This window comes from Macrobrachium rosenbergii, chromosome 42 (assembly GCF_040412425.1).
Source record: "Macrobrachium rosenbergii isolate ZJJX-2024 chromosome 42, ASM4041242v1, whole genome shotgun sequence".
In the NCBI taxonomy this organism is placed as follows: domain Eukaryota; kingdom Metazoa; phylum Arthropoda; class Malacostraca; order Decapoda; family Palaemonidae; genus Macrobrachium; species Macrobrachium rosenbergii.
In genome coordinates, this window is record NC_089782.1 from 19760532 (window position 1) to 19785502 (window position 24971).

Genomic DNA, 24971 nt, shown 5'->3' on the forward strand with positions numbered 1-24971 from the left:
CTAAGTGTTGTAATAATGGCATTAGGAAAGTTATGAAATTTAAATTTTGTTGTCTAGTAACTTTCCAGTTTTGAATGTGAAAGGAATGCAGAATGCCCTAGGAATGCCACACTTTCTCATATTTGCTGCCTGTATCATCGTGATGGGAACTGTATCATGAATAGAAAGATGATGTTGAATGTATTATGCTCTGTTTGACAGGTAACAAGCTTTTCAGGATCATATATATTGTGTAACTAATTTTAGTATTTCTGTGTGGCAGAACCTTTTGACCGGACCAACACAGCCAGATCTATGTATGATGAAGAAGTTTTTGAAAGAGTGAAAAAGGTGTTTGCTGATTCCTACAAACTCTTAGATGAGAAAAGGGACCTTACAGCCATCATGTGAAGAAAATCAAGGCTTGAGAAGGATGCAGTGATAAATTATTATAATATGATGAGTTGAGGCTATGTTACCCCACACAATCATCGTATGAGCACCTTTCCTGATAACTATAGAGGCATCTGCTATTTTAAAATTCTTGTTACATGGTAGAACGCCACGTCGTATTGGGTTAGTGCCTTGAAGATGGGCCACGTCTTCAGTGAATTTTCCTTAACTGTTTCCTAAATTTTGTGATGCTTTCATTATTACTGAGCTATCTTGACATACATAGTTTTTTGAAGGAATATGTTACATATGTTTTGACTATATGAAAATTTATTTAAAAGTCCGAAGAGAGATTTTTAGTTATTCCTGTACTGTATTTAATGAAAGGTACGATAATTTGGACACCTTTGTTTATGTACATTATTAGTATTAAGATTTGAAAGCTATATATTGTTCTTGTAGGCAAATTTGCTGAAGGTCATCTTGAACAAGAATTGCCAGTTGAGCATAGGCTGTACGCTTTCTCACCATGTACAGCACATTGTCATTTCTCAGGCAGTATGGTAGGGGCTAGATATAACATCACTGTTGAGGATTTCAGAATGTTTAGGCTGTGATAAGTTTTAGCATTGCATTCAGTGAAGGTGTATTCTGTATATAAAAACAAAGCCAGGGTGAGAGGTTTTTTTTGCTTTAGTTTATAATTTACTTGTTATCACTCATTGCTGTGAGGAAACGCATAATGTGGATGCTGATGTTGAGGGATTTGGGAACGTACTAATATCATTACCAATCATGCTTTCAAAGGGTAAAATGATAGCAGTTGATAAGTAGGGGCACTTACAAATGTGTATTAATTTTTGAAAAAATTAAAAAAATAAAAATGAGAAAATAAATAAAAAATATTTGTTCTTTTATCATGTACAGTATTGGAGATGTTTCTGTTCTTTGTATTACACATCTCTGCCTTGGTATTAGTTGATATAGAGGAATATATATAAATTTACTCTTTGGTGAGTGAGTAATATATAGTACTGTAGTATATTAAATATCTGGAATGAGCATGATTCATAGAAAATTGTAAATGACTATGAACTGCAATAGAAGCAGCAGTGAAGGAAAGGTAAAAGACTGAAATCTCAAAAGTTTTGAAAGTTGCCAAAGGTTAAGGATACATTGTGAAATACCAGGCCTATGGTATAAAGAATGATAATTGTTGTGCCAGGCTTAAATTATTATTTACTCAAAGAGAAATCTTCCTCATTTCTTCGTCACCATCTTAAGTATTTTTTATGGGGGAAAATTATCTTGCAGAAAATCCTCTGCTTACTAAGAGATTAACTCAATTTTGTTTCTTTTCTTGGTGCAAATCTGAAAGGCTTTAGTAATTTTTTGTTTGCTCAGGCTTTTCAAGGGAAATCTGCCTCATTTTTATGTCACCATCTTGAACATGTAAGGGAGATCTATTGATATCTTTTTTATATAAGGGGAAAAATTAGATTGCAGGAAATCCTCTCTGCATTCAGAGAAATTCACTCAAGCTCATATCTTTTCTTGGTGCAAATCCTAGCACTCTTTAAAAGAATTGGGTATGCAGGATACAGTAATGGAATGCTGTTTGGGTAAACTATCTATTAGTAATAATTAATGTTAGGATGATGGTCATTAGGTACCATATATTTTACATATATTTTCTGTAATTAGAACATCACAAAGAAATCTGTTGTAATATTCTGATTACATCTACAATTTTATTTTACTTATTTTGTGATCTGGTCCAGTAAGAGAGTTGTCACGTTATCTTTATTATTGGTGTTACTTGGAGTATTTATAATAATGGCAATAATACTAAAATATTTAAATGTTTGTTTTTAAATTATAATTTTATGTCATTTCTTCTGTTTGGTGGAATGTTTTTTGTTATTCAAGATTTGATTTTGATAACAGACCTTTCTCTAACTTCTTAGTCTGTGGGAAAGAAATGTATTTGATAATTTTATTATTGCCTAGAATATTTTATTCAGGTTATTTTCTGTTACATGATGCAAGAAAGTAGTACTAAGAGGAAATATTTGCAGATTACCTATCATATAAAAGTTCTTGTCATTTAGATATTTTTGTGTTGTTTCTAGATAATTCAGCATTTCCTCTTGAAATACGCATTCTTTTCTTATCTTGGATGTCTTCCCAAGATCTCCTGTTGCTGAAGAGTTTAATTTGGGCTGGAGAAGTTATCATCTGTTTGTTATTTCTATCCAAATTGAGATATGCCCGATGAAGCTATTAGGGCAGATACACCCTTATCAAACGAATAACATATGTAATGTCAAATTACTTGTCACTTATAGAAATGAGCCTGTTTTTTATAGGTGGTGGTTGCAGTAATGCATATGATCTGGTAAAGAAAAGTTGTCATTTGAACTTATTTTCTAGGCAAATTCAAATGATTTTTTTCACTTTGATTGATAGGACATTTACCATTTGTTGAAGGCTGCAGCCATAGAATATTTACTCTTGATTGCAGCGGGTCAATAGACTCCATCTTGTAACAGTGCCAGGTGATCCAACTCTACTCATATACCATTTGCACTTGTAAGTTGTGCTGGTAGTCTCTTTTCATGAAAGGAGGGGCTATGCATACATGTTTATTTACCTGTAGGGGATGCAGGAGGACAACTGCAAAATGTCTCAGAACAAACTTGAGAGTCCCCTCTTCCTGTTTTCTTTGTTCACATCGAGGAAACGTGCAGTGTTACGAAAATATTCTTTTGATTTGTCCACAATTATTTTGTAATCTCTCTCTCTCTCTCTCTCTCTCTCTCTCTCCTCTCTCTCTCTCTCTCTCTCTCTCTCTCTCTCTCTCTCTCTCTCTCTCTCTCTCTCATGCTATTTGTTTTTATTTCTTGAAGGAAAGGTTTTTTTTTCCATAACTGTCAGAATACTTTAAAGGGAAAAGATTTGGCAGATGAATGCAAGCCTCAAGTAACTCCCCCCCTTTTTTTTCCGAGTAATCCTGTTGTAGTGGATGTAAAGGACACCACGAAAGAAAGTTTGTTTTTAGCAGTGTGACAAGTTTTATCAGTCACTTTTCAATATGAATTTCTTGGAGGCATAATTGACCAATTTGATAATCCATACTTCTCTAAATGTCTATTAACAGAACTGAAAAAGTTTTTGGGAAGTTGGTACATAACTTAACCTGTTAGGCTTTGGTTTCATTACATATCATCGTAATGTTATGAATTGTCTCAAAATGTAGGTAAGATGTGTATAAAGATAAATTAGTCAGGGATGAAGGAATTGATCTTTGATAGGGCAAATGGCAATGTTTGTTGTGGGTTAGCATCCATTTGATGCCCTGAATATTTTCCTGTTGTTTTCTTTAATTTTTTTTTGCAAAAGGTTACTGAAGTTTTTCCTTTATGAAATTTTGTTTTATGTAGAATTTAAAGGTGTCTTGAACTTTTTTTTTTTTTAAGTACAGATTTTTGTTGCTCTGTTCATTACTACATATTGTTATTTTCCTTTATTACTTGTCAAGCTTACATTTAATTTTGACTAGCTGAATGTTTTAATATAGTAGGTGTAAATTTTGAAAAAATCAAGTTGTTTGGAGTGGATTTTAAAGTTTCTGGAGAACCTGTTCTCATTGAATTAACATTATTGGTAAGGGTAACTGTTCTGCCAGTTACATTGTCCAAAAATGCAACCCTGTGTAACATTTACTGAAGTGCCTGAGAAGATAACCTATTTTCTTATCCTTGGATTATGTGATTAAGGGAGTTTTTATTTCAAGCATATTTATGTATGACATATTAACATGCTCTCTGGTAAGTTTTGATGCTGTCTTGACTTAGTAAGAGGATGAAAGGTAGATTAATTTTCATCCTGCCTAATTAATATTTGATTACTGGGTTGGAGTAACATCACCACCATTGGCATATTATTGTCCATGGTTTGATCTTGATTGGATGTGCATGAAAAGGGTTCTTTGCTTGTTTAATTGTTGTATCTGTGTAACCACAGTAATTTGGAGATAATTGAAAGTATATCAAAAATATTTATTGCCTGATTGTGTGCTGTGTACAGGTATTGTTTTTTACTATAACGAATATTTCACAATACAGTACTGTATATTGCAGATTTAATTGATTTGCTTAAGAATAGAAACATATAAGGTTTATGGTATGATATTGTATATCAATATATATATATCCAGTATGTGTAAGAAAACTGCAACAGTATTTAAATCTTTGGAGAAAAGTTATCTGTAAGGTTATCCCATAATTTTTATGTATTCCAGATAAGCTCATTATAGATAGCATGGACCATATTCTTTAAGAGTCTTTGATCTTGACAATTAGATGTTCTGTATGTTTTGCAAGATATGCCACCTGTGTTTGTGCAAGTTTAGGTTGAATTGGCATGAGTTGCCTCTCCTAAGTAACAACCATCGTAACACATTCCCACAGTACTTTTGGTTTGGTTGACTTTCGGGAGGCTGAGTTTGGCATTTGAATCTTTTCTGGTTGATGCTTTTCTCAGGTTGGGGGAAAGTTATCCCTAAGCTTGTGAAGTCTTGCTTGAGAATATATGGTTGTGTTTATATTTTACACTTCAAATAGTGTCAAGCATGCCATATATTTTGTTGTTTCACTTTTTCTTGTAGGTCCATTAAATTTTTAATAATTTTTTTGACCTTAGCAAGTGATGAATGATTTTATTGACCTTAGTGAGTGATGTTAGAGATTTGCTCATCATTGCGGCCATCTGCCCAAACTATCTGAAGTTATGGTCATGACTGTATTAGCTATCCATATTTAATGTTCATACCCTGTGTGTGGGCCCACAAACTGCCCGTCTGCGAAATTAGTGTTAGCAGTATTCACCAATATTGCCATTTGTGTTCACAACCAGCAAGTGTTTCGTGCTTTGTGACACAAGAAAGGCTCTTCTATTTTATTGTGCGTTGTTGGTGGTATTTTATGTGCTCTCATATGTCTGTGTGGTTTCCATCCCTACACCAGAAAAAGGGCATATTTCCTAAAGTTTTGAATTATATACAGTAAACTTTTAAAAAGTTTCAATATGATATGCCAGGTAATGTTTACATGAAAATTGTATATTATACCACTAAACACTACATTTTTATCCGTTTTGGAGGATTACAGTGGTGTGGATGATGGTGGTGTAGTTATTGGTTTTCATGATAAGGGAATGTAAAACTAAGAGATCAGAGTTGCATTATATATCATTTTCATGTGTTACATATTCATCTCATAATTTTTTCCTGTCTTGGCTTTTCCTGATGTTCAGGTGATCTAAACTAGTTTGCCACAACTCATGTAGAAATCATACCACCATTCATATGAAGACAACTCTGAAATTGTTGCATTCCCAATATCCTTCTCATACAGCCCGGAGCGTGTTGGTTACTCTGGACTGCTTGTAATGCTAGAAGCAAGCAAGTTCACTGTATCCTCACATCCTTTTTGAAGTACAAGGTTTTCATCGTTTATTTTTTGGTGCTGAGTTGCCAGATGCAGTTTTCTTGCGTTCTTGTAGGCCACAATATGCCTCTACTTACAATAAAAGTAAAATGCATGCACATTTTTATTTTCCTTACAGGGGCAGAGTTTAAAGGTACTGAAATATTTTGAGAATATATATGAACAGTACAGTATTGAATGAATAGGGAGGAGAACCCATTGTGAACTCAAGTGAATTTAGAACTATAAAAATTGAGTTACTGGTTTGCTAAACTATTTGAAAACAAAAAAATTTCAATAAATGTTTGTAAAGCTGTTTCCTCTTCAGAAGCAGCCCACTTTCCCTCTTGAATTCGTTTGACTACACAGCCCCAAATATCAACCTATCTGATCACTAAAACAATTACTTTCAAGGGATGTGAAGTGAGTTGGAACTGCCAATAACTAAGCAGTTCAGAGAGGGGTAAAGCTTTGTTACAAAAACATGAGGACCAAGACATGTTGTCTGGTAGCATCTTCAGCTCCTTGCCACCTGTAGCATCATAAGACTTGGTGGTGCAAAATCCTCTGTATACAGATCTTGATGATAAAAATCTAAAGTGAAGCAAATACAGCACAGTAAACTCATTTAATATAATTACTAGAGAATATGCAAAATGCAATTTCTGGATTGGGGTCCCGTGTCACCCGGTGAAATAGTCCATTCAAAAAGGGGGGGCTACTGTGTGTCTGCTATTAGGCAGCAAGTTTTGTATTTTCTTAAACCCTATTCAGGTTCAATTCCAAAGCTCATTATATTAGAGCAGTGGCCACTTACACTAATTATTTTCTATTACATGAAATTTTGGGACCTTACCAAATGTTTCAAGGTGGAATTCTCCCTAGTTTTCAACGTCACTATTTGAAATCTTTAGCAGCTCTTAAACTCCCTACGGTGGTATGCAGGGAACGTTGTCCCTCTCTGGTTCCCTTTCTGATTCTTAGTCACTTTCCCCTTCACTGCCTCAGTTATTCCCTTTACAAGCAGTTCGATTTGTCTTTAATAGCATAAGAATGATATTTATTTCTGTTATTATTTCACCCGGGTGACACAGGACTCGATCCAGAAAAAACGATTTTGACAAAGGAAAAATGGGAGGCCCGTGTCACCCCGGTGACCCACCCTGTTTTTCATTCTCTCCCTCCCATGGTAAACATCATTCTAGTGGGGTGGGTGCTAACATGGAATGCGACTAGTGTTGCCTTGTGTACAGTCCGCGAGTAGTGCATGGGCTTGTATCGGCACCTCTCGTTGGGACTTTTGGCATTGGGAATCTTTATAGGGCAGGGTCCCGAGATTGTGACAATCTCACTCCTTTACCATACACTGACTCCATTTTCTTGAGCTCGCTCTGTAGTAATGTCAGCTTTACATTTAGCTTTCCCTGGTATCTAGCAACGAATTACCTAGAAATAAGTGCTGAATGGACTATTTCACCGGAGTGACACGGATTTTCCTTGTCAAAATCCTTTTTTTTAATCATATTCATTACTCCATAAAATCTGCCATTTATTAAAGATGTGGGTTTTACAGATGGTCATATTTTACTGGGTCATAGTAGTTGCAGCTTTGAATGATTTATTGGCATCCCCATATGGGCAGGGAACTGATATATCTCGACATGTACACCAGCTTCATTTAAGTTATGTACACCATAACTTAAATAATTTAAATATTTAGGAAATTAACAAATCTAGATGTAAATTGGTCATAAAGAGTATTATAATTTTTGGCCAAAATTAAATTTATTTGGTCGACTTTTTACAAGTAATCTTATCAACAAAATTCTTCCCTCCAGTGGGAAAATCATATAGAGCAGTTTACTGACCAAAATTTGCAATCGAAAGGCACGTTAAACATTTACAGTCTCCCTTTTTCATTTTTATCCTTCCAGCTAATCCAGTTCAGTGGGACCTCGGATGAACCTGAGTATTTGGTGTAATATACCGAATCCATAAAAGTCAAAAGTATTTTAAAGGAAAAATGCATACCTACGATGGCCTAAGTGTAATCTTTCAAGGCATGGTGCCGAACAGAACATACCATTTACAGTCACTAAAGGACACTATAAACTTACTTTTGTTTAAACCTGTATCTTACAAGATAATACAGTACTCCAGATCACTGAACAAAACTCACATGTACTGTGCTTATCATATTTGTCCCAGAGCAAATAACCATCGTCTTTTGAGGAGTATTCCTCCGTGGGAACTGGAAACAGTTATTGAAACTTGGTAAGGGAAGTAGTTATTAGAATATGGCGAGTTGGGAAGAGGGAGTCCTTCCCCTACCCTCTTGCTGTAAGCCAGGACTTTCCTAGGCCGTTGTCGAGTGAGAATACTGTATGGCGAGTTGGGAAGAGGGAGTCTTTCCCCCTACTCTCTGGTTGTAAGCCAGGACTTTCTTAGGCCGTTGTTGAGTAAGAACAAATGTCTTTCCTTTATGTATGGTGAAGTGTTTGTGATTACACTGTGGATGTAAATAAAAAGAAACTGAACAATGGAGATGCATAGGCGGGTTGTAGCTGCTTTATGTTCTCTGTGGTAGTGGATCCCCAAAATTTTTTGTGTGCTCCTCATAGGTATGTACAGTACTGCACTCCTGGTTCTTACTAAAAAAAAATGTGTTGGCTGGCCTCTTTCACACTGGAAGATGTTTGATAAGAAATGGAACGTCAAACATTTTGCCGAGGTCTTTAGGAGGGAATACTTCTTCCTTGACACCACCAAACTTTTCTGCTCCTTTCTCCCTAACTTCCCCACCCCTCTCTCTGGCCATTCTGCTTGTTCCCTAGCTTGTTCAGAGGTGGGTATTCACATGAAGATAAATGATTGGCTTGAACTCCCTGGTTGTGTCAAGACAGGTGGTATGATGCGCTCTCCTTGGGTGAGATTGTAATACCTTTGTGTTTTTTGTCATTGCCTACCCTTACTTTGTTGGCTGCTCTGGATATGCCTGCATTTGTAGAGTACTGCACTAGTAGATGCTTTGGCCATCCCCTGGTATGCTGGGAGACTCATTTTTCACATCCTTTTTTAGCCATTTAGCTTCGGTTAAGGGATCCCCTGCTGGTGCTGGTGACATTCTTGGTAAGGAGCCCCACTTGGTTAAGCCTCTAGTGCCTCTACCTGCCTCAAACTGTCTCTGTAATGGTGCCAAGGAGAGTAAGACCCATGGATGGAGTAAGGTGAAGAAACACAGGCACCCAAAAAGCATATTCTCATTAAATGTTGGCATGTTATATTTTGAATATTTGTTTTTCAGTCTGTTGCATGACCTTCCTCAGAAGGTACTTGAAGCAAGGAAAAATTAGTAAAATTCATGTTTTGTGTTCGTTAAAAAATATACTGAACAAATCTACGAGATACACTGGAGGACTATAATGAATAATGATTAGTAATACTGTAAGAATGTTTTGTTATCTGCCTAAGTAATGTTAGTTTTACACTTCATCTTTTCAATTCTTATAATTTCTCTATTGAGGGACATAATCATACAAGCATTTGCCTGGTATTCATTATTACATTTGTTAAGAAAAGATGTACTGCAGTTTTTTTCCTTATTAAAGTTTCCGTGAAAGGCAGAAAATACATCCCATGGTAAACGCTTCGCCATTTTCAACAACAATTTCATGATCACTGACATCATTGAGTGGCTACTGGATTAAAAAGGAGGTTTCTGGAGTTTTTACTTGGACGCAGCATATTGTAGAGTGTTGGACGACATTATGAGGTTATTGCTGTTGATTGGTCTGTTCCTCATTGTTGGAAGCTAATTTTCACCGCAAAGGTTAAATAGCTACAGCTTGGAGGATCTTAGGTTGGCTGGGAACTTGGGTTATCTTGTTAACTACGCACTAAAGGAGGCTTACAACTGCTTTTCAGGAATGCAATATCCTAACCCACACACTTGGGAGAAAAGTACAGTATTTAAGGGCAAAATTCAACTTTAATATATGCTTGTGAAACCAACTGAAAATGGAACCAGTTTGGAAGTATATTTATTAAAGACCAATCTTGGGCTTTGTATGAACAGACACAGCAAATTCCAAGATTGATACAAACGTTCAGTAATGACAGCCCACATCCAAGGGTTATCTCACATTGTTCAGTATGACAGGTGCCTATAAAAAAATTATACCATTTCACCCAAATGTTAATCATTCTCAGGGACTCAACTAGGAAGTTTAATAAGGATGAAGAAAACCCTCCATCGATGGTATGATAGTATGATAATGCGAGTACCCTCCAATCAATGATCCCTGTAAGGGAGTTGTGCCATCAATACAACTCACCTGGTGCACTGTAGGCATTACTGAAGCTTGCTTGCATTGCCCTTTCGGCCTCTAGCTGCCCCCATTTTATAAACTTTAATTTTACTTCCATTCCCACTTTCTTCCAACTTGCTGTCCTATCACTTCGACTCCCTCTTTTCACCTCCTCAGGATTCTTTGAGTCCCTAACCATCCTTAGGAAGATCCTCAGGGTTGCAGCTACATAAGCTTTGTGGGGAAACTGCCATAAAGTAACAAGGAATTGACAATCAACAACAGTGACCTTGTGCAGTCACAATCTGATGTCATCTACCTACTTCACGGCCAAGGCATTTAAATAAAAGCTCAGATAACATCAATGTCATTTTTTTCTGAAAATTGTGAAACTTTTACTTTTAAATTTGTGTTCTTTCTTTGATATAAACCCTGATGATAAAAAAAAAAGTACAAACAAGATAAGTATCGATAAGTAAAGGGCACATGCTTACTTGATTTTCGTCAGAGAGAGAAAGAAAAAGGATTGAAAAGATAGAACATGAAATCATTGCGAGAAAGTTATAATAATAATGGTTTAATAATAAGGTACTATGAGTACCATTGTGATAGCTACAGCGAGCGGACTGAATTCACATTCCTCACACTGACAGTATTAAGAAAACACTTCAAAACGATTTCACCTTAGCACTCGTAATTTCATCCAAAGTTCATACTGAAATATTAAAATCAATTTTGCTGTTTCTGATCTTGGCCAAAACCGCTTATTCATGTAAAATATAAACATGAGCCTCAAAGCATTTAATTGAAAAGCGTAATGCTCATTTTACAATGAAGACCTCAACAGCATTATTGTAGGACTGAAAAATATATGCCCTCTGAAAATTAAATGGAATATAACACATGCCTAATTCCGAAAATGTGCACGCCAGCTTCAGGCGATTCATAACAGGATATAAAGTATGAAGCACTTGGTCTTAATATGATAGGGTAAAATATTTGGACTTTCAGACAGCTTCACTAGTGTTTCCATACAACATCATGATAACTTTCTGCAGAGCCGTCACAAGTACCGGCGACGTGGACTCATGGTGCGTAGGCATAATGTCGTAAGTGCCAGGATAAGGTTGGGATACCGTCCTGTGTGGCAGATTGACAGACACTAGATATACCACACTACACCTCATGTAAACTGTGTAACCTTGCTAATGCCAATAACCTTGAACACTACTGCCTTCATTGCCCCACTGTCAGGAATCTGTTACCTCCAGGACAAAATTTACTTCAACCTGCCAATATTTACTCAAAGATGACCACCTAGACTTAATTTTTGACTCGTCATCCACACTTTGGTGGCTGCTAAACTGTATTTGCAGTTGTTGTGATAATGAATACGATCTCATATATGTTATTTTTGTAACTGATATACTGATAATTCAATGCTGTAATTTTTTCTGTTGATTTCTGATGCACTGTAAGTAACTGCTAATATGTAACTTTGTTTGACGTCTTTGGGCGTAATAAATTTATTAAATAATTTCAGACAGCTTTGTCTAAAATATGATATTACCACCAACTGTAATGCCTGTAAACTGTACAAGACTATTTATTATTTACATTTAATTAAAATTTCTGTTTTTTTTTTTTTTTTTTTTTTTGCACATTCTTTCAGAGAGACTACGCATTTTACTAATATTATACTGGATAATTTCTTTCTCAAATCACAGAAAATTCTGTTACCCCAAATTTACATTATATTATTTCATCACATTTAAAAGCCCTGTATCAAGGCCCAGGTATTGATAAGTCCTTGATTATTATTCCCATCCCCGTTGTTGCCTATCCCTCGTTACGTCCTTGATTTGCTGCAACACTTAATGAGTATATAATACTGCTTATCTTCGTACACTGCTGTATCCCTCCTTATCTGCGGTGAGCGGATACGAAGTTGAAAACTTATATCACAATTATCCGTGACTGAATGACTCTGTAGTTTCGTATAAATAACTATTCCATTGTTCGCATATGCTTAAATTCGCATTTAAAATACTTCACACTCGATCCTGGGTGCGAGAATATTGGTTGCCACTCATTTTCCTCGCTAGAACTAAGATATTAAAAACATCCTGAATGAGCTACTTTTGTATATACCTAACAAGCAATGAGGGAAAAATGTCACTGTATGAAAGCAATGGCAGAGGCATCATATGACATATGATACTAAGCAGGAGGGCCGCGTAAAGGCTTATCATGAACGATGATGAAATACGATTGTTTTTGTCCCTTCGGTGTTCGGTTGTACGGTAAAATAAATGTTGCATATTCAATAAAGATTGATCTCTTCCTTAAGCTAAATTCATTATTTCGAATATATTTTTAATATGTAATTAAAATTAATGTTATGATTTTATACCGAATGTAAAGAAACTGAATTTTGTGGTTGGAAGTCGAAACCAAAGTCGATGCACGATTGCACGGAATATTCAGTACAGTAAATATGACATTTTTTTCCCCCTTTCATACTAAGTGTCATCCAATAGTGTCAGCTGTCATTATGTACAGCTGATACATTCGCCTTGGGAAGACGGTGCCCCAGTGTGACGGAACCTTCCCCTAGTTTGTGAATAATTGATTAAGAAGTTGAAATTCTCGGGAAGGATGACGTCCTTATCTTCGTAACAGCAGTTTTAGCCTTGCTTGCAGTGTGACGGCAAGTTGTTCGGTGCCCATAGCTCATTCCTAACGGTTCTGTTCACAGGTATGTATTTGAGGCAGCAGTTTTAAAGAAACCACTGTAATATTTGAAGAGTTCTGGATATTTTAAGAATACAATACTTTTTCACTCGCCATACTAGTAGCCACCACGACTTTCCTGCGGTACTTAGGCCTGTAGACGGGCTAGAATGTGCATAGATTTTCATGGGTAGAGGTACAACCGAACTCATCTGAGGTAAACTGCAGTTGGAGAGGTCATTCCTTACTTAGGGGAGGGCAAAATCCCCTGGTCCAGGCAAGGGCATAACGCCTGAGGTGAGGGTAGGTCGAGCAGGCGTTGTTAGGTAATTTTCTCCCACAAATGCCTATTAGCTTACAGTTAAGGGGTAGCCGAGGTCAGAGCATCTGACTCCTCTGTCTTCATCGGTGCCTTTCACCTGCACTTGAATATGGTTTTGGATAGGCTACAACTACTTGTTAATCCTAAAGTATGCGTATTAGCCTACCTAGCATTTGCATAGTAAAAGGTAGGCTAGGCTATGTGAATTTTACATATTTATAAGTGTGAAGTTAGCCTAACATCAAGGGATACTAGGCAGAGTACCTTGAGTTAAGTTAGGTTAGGCTTTAATTTGCAGTCAGATGTGGGTAAAATTTTCTGATGGTATGACCTTAACCCCAGTTCCATTTTCATCATAGCCCCTTTTTTTTTATGAATCATGATGAATGAAGGCAAAGATAATCTTCCTTTCTTATAATACAATATTTTTTGAAAAATTGCACATTTTTTAATAAATGTATTCAAAATTTCAGAGCCACTACTCCCCTCATTTTATGATATTTTTATTATTTTTGGCCATTTCTGAGTTAACATATAACACCCCCCATCTCCATTTGCATTTAGTGAAAAATTTCCTAAAGACATGAAGTTGGCTATGGTAGTGTATAGGTGAGGCCTAAGTAACAAGTCAGTAAAACTGTGCGATACTTAGGATGTGCTCATCTTGAATAAGGTGTGGGTACAATTTTCTGAGGATATTATCTTACCTGGTTCCATTTTTATCAGGGCCTTATTTTACGAAACTTGATGAATAAAGCCAGTCAATCTTTTTTTTTTTTATATAGGCTAATACAGCATTTTTTGTGTAAAGTACATGTTTGAATAAATCTATGTAATTAAATATTTTCAGTATTTTTGGCCATTTCTGAGACAACATATAACCCCCTGGTTTGCATTTAGCCCAAAATTTCCTCAAGACATGACACTGACCTATGGTTATGTATAGGTGAGGCCTAAGTGTGGTATAGCCTAGCTTTGGTTAACCTAGTCAGTAAAACTCTGTGCAACTTATGATGATGTTTATCTTGAATAACACTGTAGCTCATTAATCCTAACTTCTGTCCTTGGGTAGCTGTGATGTTCTCTGAAGCTCTGGCATAAGAAACCCTAGCCTGTCATTGCCTAGCCTATGTGTGTTTAATAAGTTTGTTAATGTTTATCATTAATTTAGCCTCCCTTTAGCTCATACAGTCATTTATTTTTTATATTAGCGAATTTAGCATGAAATGCCTTTGAAAGACTTTTTATGATCATTAGTACTGAAAATCATACATTTTTAAATAGTAGTGAAGGAACACAATGAGAAAATATTGAAAATTCTGCAATTTGTGTCGAATCACAGAAACTCAGATTTCACAGGCGCAGTATTACTCTAAAAAGAAGTGTGCTGTGCTTAGTCCAAATTCCCTTCCTAATCAAGCCTAGTTCTTGTTTCAAATTGTTTTATATTTGCAATTTTGTAAATAGTTACAGTATTTGGTTTGTTTGTTCCTACAAGATTGTAAACCATTGCCGTCTGTTCTATTTCTAGCTGGAAATAGTAGTTGGAGCACCATATCAGTGTAGTTAATTGGTGGTGAGCGGGTGAGTGGTGGGGTGCCACCCACCAACCTGTTGGTAAGCCAGCACTTTTTCTTCAACTGTCATTCTAAGTAGACAACTTGCTGCACTCTGCATCCATTTGGATGACTATATGGATATTCCTCTAGAGTAAGGGGTGACTTACATGCACATTGACTGTGGATCACTGTATTTGCTCTTCTTGCAGTGTTGGGTTTGCAGTCCTGACTCTCTCTGCAAAGAGTGTGATGGCTAGTGTCCTCTGCAGTGGAAGAGATATGACAAGAAGCACAAGGAAGCCAAGATGCAAGTCACCTGTATCTTTGAGGATGGGGACACACTTCCCCTTTGATACTGGAAAACACTTTTGGTTCTTTCTGCAAGACCCTCCTGTTTCTTCTGCTCCTCCTCATTCTTTCTTGGCTCAGTCCAGCTGGGTTTCATTCATGGAGAAGGTAGCCCAACACACTCTCAGAGTGAAGTTTCAGGTGTGTGTGTGTGTGTGTGTGTGTGTGTGTGTGTGCAGCTGCTTCCCCCATGAGAAGTGTAGAATGTAGGTGAATACTATGATATACTTCTTTAGAAGTACATAGAGAAGAGTCATTGCTATCACCTTGTTCCCCAGGTTGTGAATGTGCAGGTAGGTATCGTTGTATGATACTTTTGGGAACTGTGTCAACCTATGTGTGCCTGATCGTTCCAGCATTCATAAGTGTTTGCCTGTAGCCTCTGCCTGTTTGCCCCCAGTCAGTCACAGGGATACTTACAGAAGGGTTGACCACAGTCTAGAATGTGCTCATTCTGGTAATGAGTCAACCTTGGCTCATGGTTTGGCATCCAGCACTGCCACGTCTGGTCATTTGTGTTTGTGATCTCAAGAACATTCATCAAGGCAGAAGTTGTGTCTGCTACACTTTCAGGAAGATCTGTTGGGGCGTGAGGCTCCTCCTTTGGAACCCCTTTAGTCGTGAGTTGGAAAGGACTTTCAAGATATCATTGACTCATTTGTGAGCATGATGTTCTTGAGAAAGCTATCACGGTGCCATCATCAAGCTGGAGTTTACTCTGTTTTTACTTCTAGTCTTTACTTACTCATGGTGCTTTGGACAAGTCTAAACTTTTGATCAGAAGGTTCCCTGGTTTCCAGCAGATTGCACAAGCTGCATCTTCCACCTTGACATACCAGGAGATTTTTTACCTGCTAAAAGACTTTTCAGTCTGTAGATTGACAAACAAACTCCCATGTAGGGATATCAGTAGAATTTCTACAACCCAGATGATGGCACGACTACCCTTCCCCCCCCCAAGGTTCGCTTTTCAGACTGCTGACTGACAAACAGCATCCCCTTGGAGGGACTCCAACAAGAAGGCACATTTTTCTCATCTTTGGCTCCTGAGCCATGGAGTTAGTTGCCATTGCCTTTTTCTTGGCAGCATTTTGGCTCAATCTGTGGTTTAACTGGTTGCTTACTTTGCTGTAACTGGTGTCTTATCTGTGGGTGAAAGGGCAAAGTTCTGGAGTTTTATTGGTGTCAAGAGAAAAGCTGTGACTTTGCTCTCATTGTCAGATCGGTGCAAACCTACACGCAAACTGTATCCTGCAAAGACATGACCTTGCATTCATGCTCTTCTTATGGCAGGATTTGGCTGAGAATAGTCTCTCATTGCAAAAGTATTTGTCTTGGACTCCTGTTTACTCATTTGGAAGAATGAAGTTGATGGGCTGATGGAGAAGAGACTTTCTGATTGGTGTGTACTATGATCTCATTTGCAGTTTCCTTAAAGTCATCTGAGGCTTCAGAGAACAGTGTAGCCAAGCCTTTAGTGGTGGCCACATATTTAGTATCCAGTATCTGAAAGGCTCAGACCTCCATGAAACTGCAACAAAAGAGTCCAGTTGTCTTCTTTCTCAAGGAAGGGTCAGAAGTTTTCTCAGTTCTTGGGGATTTCATTACTGAGGTAACTATAAACAGAGTGGTCAAAGTCAGGGGCGGCCCGATGCAAGGAGGTTTCAGCACATCACTAAAAGCAGAAGATACTTTTATCAATACAAGCCATCTGATGGCAAAAGAGAGGATAGCATTGAAAGAGAAATTAAATCTAATGACAAATTCAGCACATAAAGAAACTACCCATGTGCAAAAGAGGAACATGAGAAAACAGTGCAGTCACTGGTTGATCAATTGTGCAAGTACATGAATCCATTTGCACCAGGTGTGGCAAGGCATTTCAAAACTGGTGAGGCCATTGAAGAAGATATTATGAAAGGCTTGTTGCATTCCACTGAGACTGGGGAGATTTTTTTATTGAAGTTTATAGTGGAAAGGCTGAAGAGAGCAGGAGAAAATCTTGTCAGTTTCTTCAAACCTATAAAGAAACCAAATGTCTCAAACAAGATATGGACTATAATCAATATCTTGTGTAAGATATTGCTTCCAGATATATGCTTGTACGTTAGACCTTTTCAGATGTTCATCTGAACCATGTTTGTCAGGGAGGACATTCAAACTTGATTTCACCTTTTGTTGATCATACATTTTGATTTGGGTTTCTGTATAATCTTTACCCTTTGTTCCTGGATACATTACCGTGTGCATGAAGTTGAGCAAATTTTCCCATCGTTGAAGAGAGCTAGGAATAACTCCAGCTGATGACAGCAAGTTAGCCTTGTTTTTGTGCCACTAATTTCTTGATTGGCTTCAAATTTTCTAATCTGGACGGAAATGAGGTTGTGTCACATCCTGTCAAGCTGTGGTAAGCGGGCAGGACATCAGACTCTTCTTTCCCATAATCTCTGCAAGCAACACCTACGTTCACATATTGCTCTTTGTCTGTATTCATGCACTATTTCTCAGTAGGGGCAACTTTGCTTAAAGCATACACAAGTAAAACAAATATGTCAGTATCTGTGGCAACAACCACAACAGGTCTTTCAGGTAGAGATGCATGCTAAACAACTCTTGTATCTGTTTCGTGTTGATTGCATTGTTCAATATGATTCAAATCTTCAGTAGTGATCATCCAAGTGTTGTGTGATTTTGTATATACAAGTGGAATGGCTAGCTTTGCTCTGAATGTGTCACTCATGTAGTGATTAACAAGAAAATTTATCAACAATGTTTTGTTTTCACCACTCTGCAGAAAGTTATTCCAGTCTTTGTCTTTTGGCATAGATTGTCCCTTTTCTGTGATCAAAATCTTTCATCCTGCATGGCCTTTTCTCTTTTGTCTACTGTACTTCCCTTGATTCTGTATTTCTCATAAGTATCTATGACTGTCACCAGTCTTGAAGGATTGAGCATCTTTGGTGGCATGCAAAATCTGAGCAGACTCTCTGCATATTCCCCCTATATGTCCTTTGGAGAAACAGATTGAACAGTGGCCATGCCATCAATTATCCATTCTGCTCTGGATGGGGCTTGTTCAACCACTGTTGCCACCTCTGTGATCATGTGGTTCTGCAGCACTGCTTTTGATCCTTGTCTTAAGTCTGTATCTTCTGTAGAAAGGGCTAATGGTACAGAGATCATGGGGTAGGTGTGAGCTTCCCTCACACTTGTAGCTTTGCCTACTAGAATACCAAAGGCCTGCTTCTCCTTTTTAGTATATTAACACCCCTAGGTGCTTTCTTGGGCTTTTCTAATCCAGTTTTCGTCTTTGGTTTCTTTAAAGGTTTGAAGAAACTGACAAGATCTTCTCCTGCTCTCTTCAGCCTTTCCTCTATAAACTTCAATACTGTAACAAAATCTCCCCAGTCTCAGTGGAATGCAACAAGCATTTCACAATATCTTCTTCAAGGGCCTCACCAGTTTTGAAATGCCTTGCCACACCTGGTGCAAATGGATTCATGTACTTGCACAATTGATCAACCAGTGACTGCACTGTTTTCTCATTTTCATCTTTTGCACGTGGGGTTGTTTGTCTGTGTGCTGAATTTGTCATTAGATTTAATTTCTTTTTCAATGCTATCCTCTCTTTTGCCATCAGATGGCTTGTATTGATAAAAGTGTCTTCTGCATTTAGTGATGTGCTGAAATCTCCTGACTTTGACCACTCTGTTTATAGTTACCTTAGTTATGAAGTCCCCAAGAACTGTGGAGAAGGAGCTGCCTGTGATACCCTCTCCAAACCCACTCTCTTTTAATTCTTTCCATGCTGCAGGATTTGTTTGGTTTTCCTGCTCACAGTTCCCTCCAAGCGTGTGTAAAAAGCCTCTCATGATATCTAAGTCTGAGGAGGACGCTGATGATGAGGGCTCGGAAACTGAAAGACAAACAGGTGCTTCAACCACCCAAGAAGAGACATGAAAAGGAAGATGTCACACCATCATCTGATGAAAGTCACTCAGCATCTGCTTATAATATTTCTTCTTCATCACCATCAGCAGAGAGTGACAGTGATTTTCTGTGTATCAGTGTTTCAGAAACGTTAGAAGGAGACTGACTACTCAGAAGATTTGGAATAAGAACAAGTATTTGTAAAGAATTGCAACATTTTTTATTTGTGCATTTTATTTACTTACAAGCATGTTTATCTTATATTTTCTGTAAGAATTATTTGTTTGCAAACTCAGCCACTTCTAGATAAATATAGGATAAATTTAGAAATATAACATAAAATTTTAAGCATATTTGCTGTGGTGCTAAAATATGCAGTTATCTCCACATCTTTTGCAAAGCATGTATAGATATTGATATTCTTTTAATTATGTGAGTTAATTAAAACTGAACAAATCCAAATTACTATTATATCTGCCTGTTTAATGATAATTATGATGGAATATGTGGTAATTTATGTACAGAAAAGTAAATCAAATAAGATTGAACAGAAATTTACTCGTACTGCTTTTTGCTTTAGTCGTAATAATACTTTCTTTAAATATGCATAATTTATGCCAACTAGTAACAATGAATATGCACAAATATTATCCTGTAAATATAATCAAACCTGAAAAAGACAAACTTTCCATTTACTTACTTCAAATAACTACCAAAATGCCACCACTAAGCTCTTTAAACATAATTTCTGCTAATTTATCCAAAAATCCAAATTTTCTCATTAAATATGCACAATACAAAAATGTCCCAAGCAGAAATGGATTCTACAAGAAAAATTACCCTAGAAACCAATGTGAAAAGTTTGGTAGTGATGAATATCAAATGGTTATGAGTTTTTCCCTGTCTTTGAGGTTCTGTTGTCCAAGAAGTTCAGTCATTTGTCAGTCAGATAGATGGCATTCGATTGTTCTTCACTTGTCATGTGGACCTTGACTGGTGATTATATTGCCTGTCTGTGTGTCAGATGTGGCCAGCTTGTGTTAGTAATTGTTTGTATAAGTTTGGTCATAAATTATCTTGCTGCATAATATATTTTTATTTTCTTAATGAATCTTGTTCTGTTTCAGAACACCTAAACTGACATGCCATGGCAACAACAGAGCTAAAAGAGAGGAACAGTGTGTATCCACACCCTCCTGCTTGGATGGGTGACAGGGAGCAAGATGGAATCAGTGAGAGTTTTGGCAAAGGAAACTTTTGGATGCAGTATAAGGCTCTTGTTATTCGCAACTTCACCTTGAAGATGAGAGAACGTCGCAAAACAATCACTGTGAGTTTTTTTTTAATGTTTTCATAGACTTTTGGTTAATATTTATACTATTCATTCACAGTACAGTACATTTTTTCCAATCTGTAGAAGATTCATTTATCTGTGTACACTACTCTGTAGAACTGATACATAATAAGCGATGTTTTGCAAGCTAAATGTTTAAAAAAATTAAGCCAGAAAATCACTGCATCATTGATTTGAGTCTTTTGGCATATTTCTGTATTGCTTGTGCATTTTGGCAGCTATGTCAGGTGTTCTGTCATAGTATTCATATTGCTTTCTGTATTTTATAGTGTATTTTTCCAACTATATCATTTTGAATACCTTTTACAGTATTCAGTTCTTTTTGGGATGTGCCTTCATTTCTTGGAAGATTAAGAGGTTGTTTTTGTAAAAATAAAATATTTTAAAAGAATGAAATATATTTTTTCAACAAACTCGTAATTTGTTCATGAGACTTACCTGTCAGATATATATATAGCTGTATTCTCTGTTAGTCCAAACAGAATTTCAAAACTTACGACACACGCAGTGGGAGATCAGGTGGTTAGTACCCATTCCCGCCGCTGGGAGGCGGTATCAGGAACCATTCCCATTTTCTATTCAGATTTTCTCTGTCGCCGGTACTGTCAACACTTGTTTTCAGTACCTCCGTCTTGGATTTCGGATAAAAACTTTATCACTTGAGTATTTGTTTGATTTTGGTTTTGACTTGACTTGTGGCTAGGCAAACTGTGTGGATTGTTTTGGATTTTGGCTTTGTTTTCCTGGGATTAAGATGTCTGAATCTAGTTCTAGTTATCGAGTTTGCCGTGTGCAAGACTGTAGGGGTGAGGCTACCGAAAATTTGGTAGATCCTGACACTGTATGCTTCGGGTTGTAGAGGCATGTTTGTTGTTGAATGACCCATTTAAAGGAGGTGTGAATCTTTGTCTGATGCTAGTTGGAGGACTTATGATTAAGTATGTGAGAAAGCTAGAGCCGGAGATAGGATCAGGAGGTCTTCCTCCAGAAGTGGTAGGGAATCAGGGTAGTGTGTTTTCACCTGTAACCCTCCTGTAGACGTAGCTCTTCCCTAACCCTGTGGTGTTGCCCCAACCCGAGGTTGTGTCTATGAAGGTGATGCCCTAGATGATTATTATGTCTTCCATTAGTGCCTTGGAAGCTAATATGCTCGCTCTTCAAAGTGCTGTGAAGTGCAGTGATAGTGTCATCTCCTTGTGCTGTGTGGGCGTCCAGATCGGCCAGATATAACGCCTCTAGAGTCCTAGACCTCTGTCGGACTCCCAGGACTCAGGGAGTGGGCAAGTCGAACCGCAAGAGGGTACAGCGGACCCCCCACCGATCAAGCGTCCCTTCGCATGTCCTGATGACGCTCTCAGGCTGCCATGATCGCTCTGGGCACTAATCCTTGCGATTGCTCTCTTCCTCGATTCCTCCTCGGCGTCGGAATGGAAATCTCGATTCGCCCTTTGAGCGAGAAGCTTCAAAGAAGGACGCCACGTCCCTTTTTCACCGCCGCTCTTCGCTCTTCTCCGGAGGATTTTGACGCCATCCCACCGCGCAGAAGAGACCAGGGCGTCATCAGACGATGACGCTTGAGCGCTCCGCTCGCTCCAGAAAGAAGGCTGTTGCTTCCCTGTGAAGAAGAAGGCGCCCCTCTCTCTTCTTCTCACAGGATCAGCCTCTCTCCTGAGGAGGAATCTTCTCCCTACTCGTAAGCTGCTCCCCTAGGCATGCAGAAGCAATTGGCCGTTAATGGCCCAGAAGGAGACTGATCGTGTAAAATGCCGGAAGGATTCACGGCTGCCCGATCAAGAGGTCCAAACCTTCCCTTCTCCTTCTCCCACGTTAAGTCATCGCCTCATGTCGCGCCCTCTAGAAGTCCCCTGTTGCTCAGCGCTTTACTGGTCTCGGCAGGGATCGCAATTTTCCGCTTCATGCTGCCCAGGCTTGACGCCCTCGCTACTGACGATCCTCTTGTTCTCGCCAGGGCCTTCTCATGCTGCTGGCATGACGCTTCATGCTGCTAAGCATGACGCTTCTCATGCTGCTCGCAAGACGCCTCCCTTGCTGCTCGACATGACGCCTCCCTTGCCGCGGAGGCATGACGCCTCCCCTGGCTGCTCGGCAAGACGCCCCTGCAGTTGGCAAGACGCCTCCCTTGCTGCTCGCACGACGCCTCCCTTTGCTGCGGGCATGACGCCTCGCTAAGCTTGCTCACCAGGACGCTGGCGCGTCGGATCGTTGATCAAGAAGCTCATCGGGATTCTCATCAGGGCGCTCGTCCGACTCGTTTAGACTCTTCTGCCCGAGACTTGCGCGACCCCTCTCGGACTTCTTCCAAGCAGAAGTCCCTTTTGCATGTTGGTCTGCAAGGACTTCGTCCTCCCGGTTCTTCTCCTGCCCCTTGGTTGTTCCTGTGGAAGAAGGAGAGCTTTCGCGCTTCGGATCCTGCAGTTGAGGATCAGTCCTCTTCTTCTTCAGCTTGCCACCAGACTGCAAGTCTTGACTAGGCTGCTGAAGGACTTGTTTGGGGACAAGTTTCCAGCCCTCTGCTCCTCGCCCTCCTCAGCTAACCGTCTAAATCACAAAAGTCTTCTGGTTTTGTGAAGATGGCGACGTCTCTCTCTACGAAGAGGGCCCCTAACAAAGGTTCAGGAGTGGATGGACTCAGGAAGGCCCAGTGCAAGACTTCTTTTCGCCCTGTCTCCATCAAGATTGAGTGGAAAAGCAGGAATTTGGTACGAGACAGGAGGAGGTTGGTTGAGAGTTCCTTCCTCTTCTCAAGGATTTTGCCAGCCTTGTGGACGCTCCCAGAAGGTCTCTCCTTTCATCAGCGAAGGTGTCCCCTGGTCTTTATCTGAGACACGATCACCATCTGAAAGGCCTATTCAGGTCTTTAGAAGTCTTCAACTTTTGACTGGTGCCTGGGAGTCCTGGACTTGCAGGCTCAGAGCTGACCCATTAGTCTGGGAGATTTGTTTAGCCCTATCCTGTATGGACAAGAGCGGTTAGGAAGGCTCCTAAGAACTGGCTGCCCACTTCTGCACGGGGCTTTTAAAGAAGAGAGCCATTTACTGCAACTTCACGCGGTCGGTCCCTCCTACTCAGAAGGCAGAATTGTTGTTCGCCTCCGCTTTCTAGCCATCTTTTCCCCAGCCCTTAGTCAAGGATATGGCGCCACCTGCAAGAGAAGGCCACCAGGACCTCCTGGCCCAGTCTTCTGTGGCATCTGCAGCCCTTCGACTTCTTCCTTGGGCAGGCTTCCAAGATTCGAAGCCCTTCGTGGAGGGACCCTCCTCTGGAGATCGTCCTTTCGAGGAAAGGTCCTCCAAGAGGTAGAGCCCCTTCTAAGACCAGGGGCAAGAAATGACTCCGTGGACCTTCCAGACACTGGTAGGAGCCAGGCTTTCTTTTGCAAGAGCCTGGAGAGAGAGGGACGGACAACTGGTCCTCCAAGTCATCTAAAAGGGATACAAGATCCATTCCTCGTATTGCCTCCAGAGTAAAAATAACCCCATAGATCTGTCGCCATCCTATCAACAGGAGAAGCTAGCAGATTCTCTTGACCTGCTCGAGCAAATGCTCGAGAAGAGAGCTGTGAGCAGGTCTCAGATTTACAACCCGGGCTTTACAACAGGCTGTTTTCTGGTACGAAGCAATCGGGGGGATGGAGGCCAGTTCTGGACGTCAACAGAGTTGAACCATTTCGTTCTGAAGGAAAGTTCGTAATGGACGCCCCAGTCGGTCATGGGAGGCCTAAGACCAGGCGACTGGATGGTTTCTCTCGATCTCCAGGATCCCCTGTTTTTTCACGTCCTATACATCCTCTGCATCGAGGAAATACCTGAGATTTGTCCTGGGGACAGGTATTCCATTCAGAACCCTCTGCTCGGCTCAGCACAGCTCCTATGGTTTTCACGATCTTAATGAGGAATGTTAGGAGATGGCTTCGCCTGGAGGAATAAGAGTCTCTCTTTATTTGGACGATTCGGCTCATTCGAGCCCTGTCAATGACGCAGTGTCTGGAGGATCTTCCACGACTTTCACCTTTGACGAAGTCCCTAGGACTTCTGGTGAATTTCGAAAAGTCCCATCTGACCGACTCAGTCCATCGCTTATCTGGGGATTTCAGATGGATTCAGTGGCTTTTCGAGCATTTCCGTCTCAAGAAAGACAACTACAGTGTTTAGACAAAGTTTCAGCCCTCCTGAGGAAAGAAACATGCTCGGTGAGGGAATGGATGAGTCTGCTGGGGACCATTTCATCACTGGAGAAGTTTGTTTCTGGGGAGACTGCATCTCAGACCGCTTCAATTTCTTCCTTGCAGAGAACTGGCAGGACAAGGAGAATCTGCCAAGTTTCTCTGAGTATTTTCGCCAAAGTTGCAAAGAATCACCCGGTGGTGGCTCGATCCATCGGTTGGCAGAAGGCCTTTTCTCCTCAAACTTCAGAACCCGACCCCTAGTGTTGTTTTTCCACGCGTCCCATCTCTGGGGTGGGAGCAACACTGGGAGGGAAGAAGTGTCGGGCACTGGAGAGGGGAACAGGTGTCCTGGCACATAAACTCAAAGAATT

The 24971-nt window shown here is 39.4% G+C and overlaps 1 protein-coding gene across 1 annotated transcript in view; it reads left to right on the top strand.

The window, feature by feature from the left end:
• The window catches only part of LOC136827754 (poly(A) RNA polymerase gld-2-like), a 66107-nt gene extending 60131 nt beyond the window's left edge, over positions 1–5976 (top strand). Inside the window, exon 12 of the mRNA XM_067085215.1 lies at positions 263–5976. Coding sequence (XP_066941316.1) covers positions 263–390 — 128 coding nt within the window. The 3' untranslated portion in view covers positions 391–5976. The remainder of the gene's footprint in view (positions 1–262) is intronic.
• The last annotated feature ends 18995 nt before the right edge of the window (positions 5977–24971 follow it).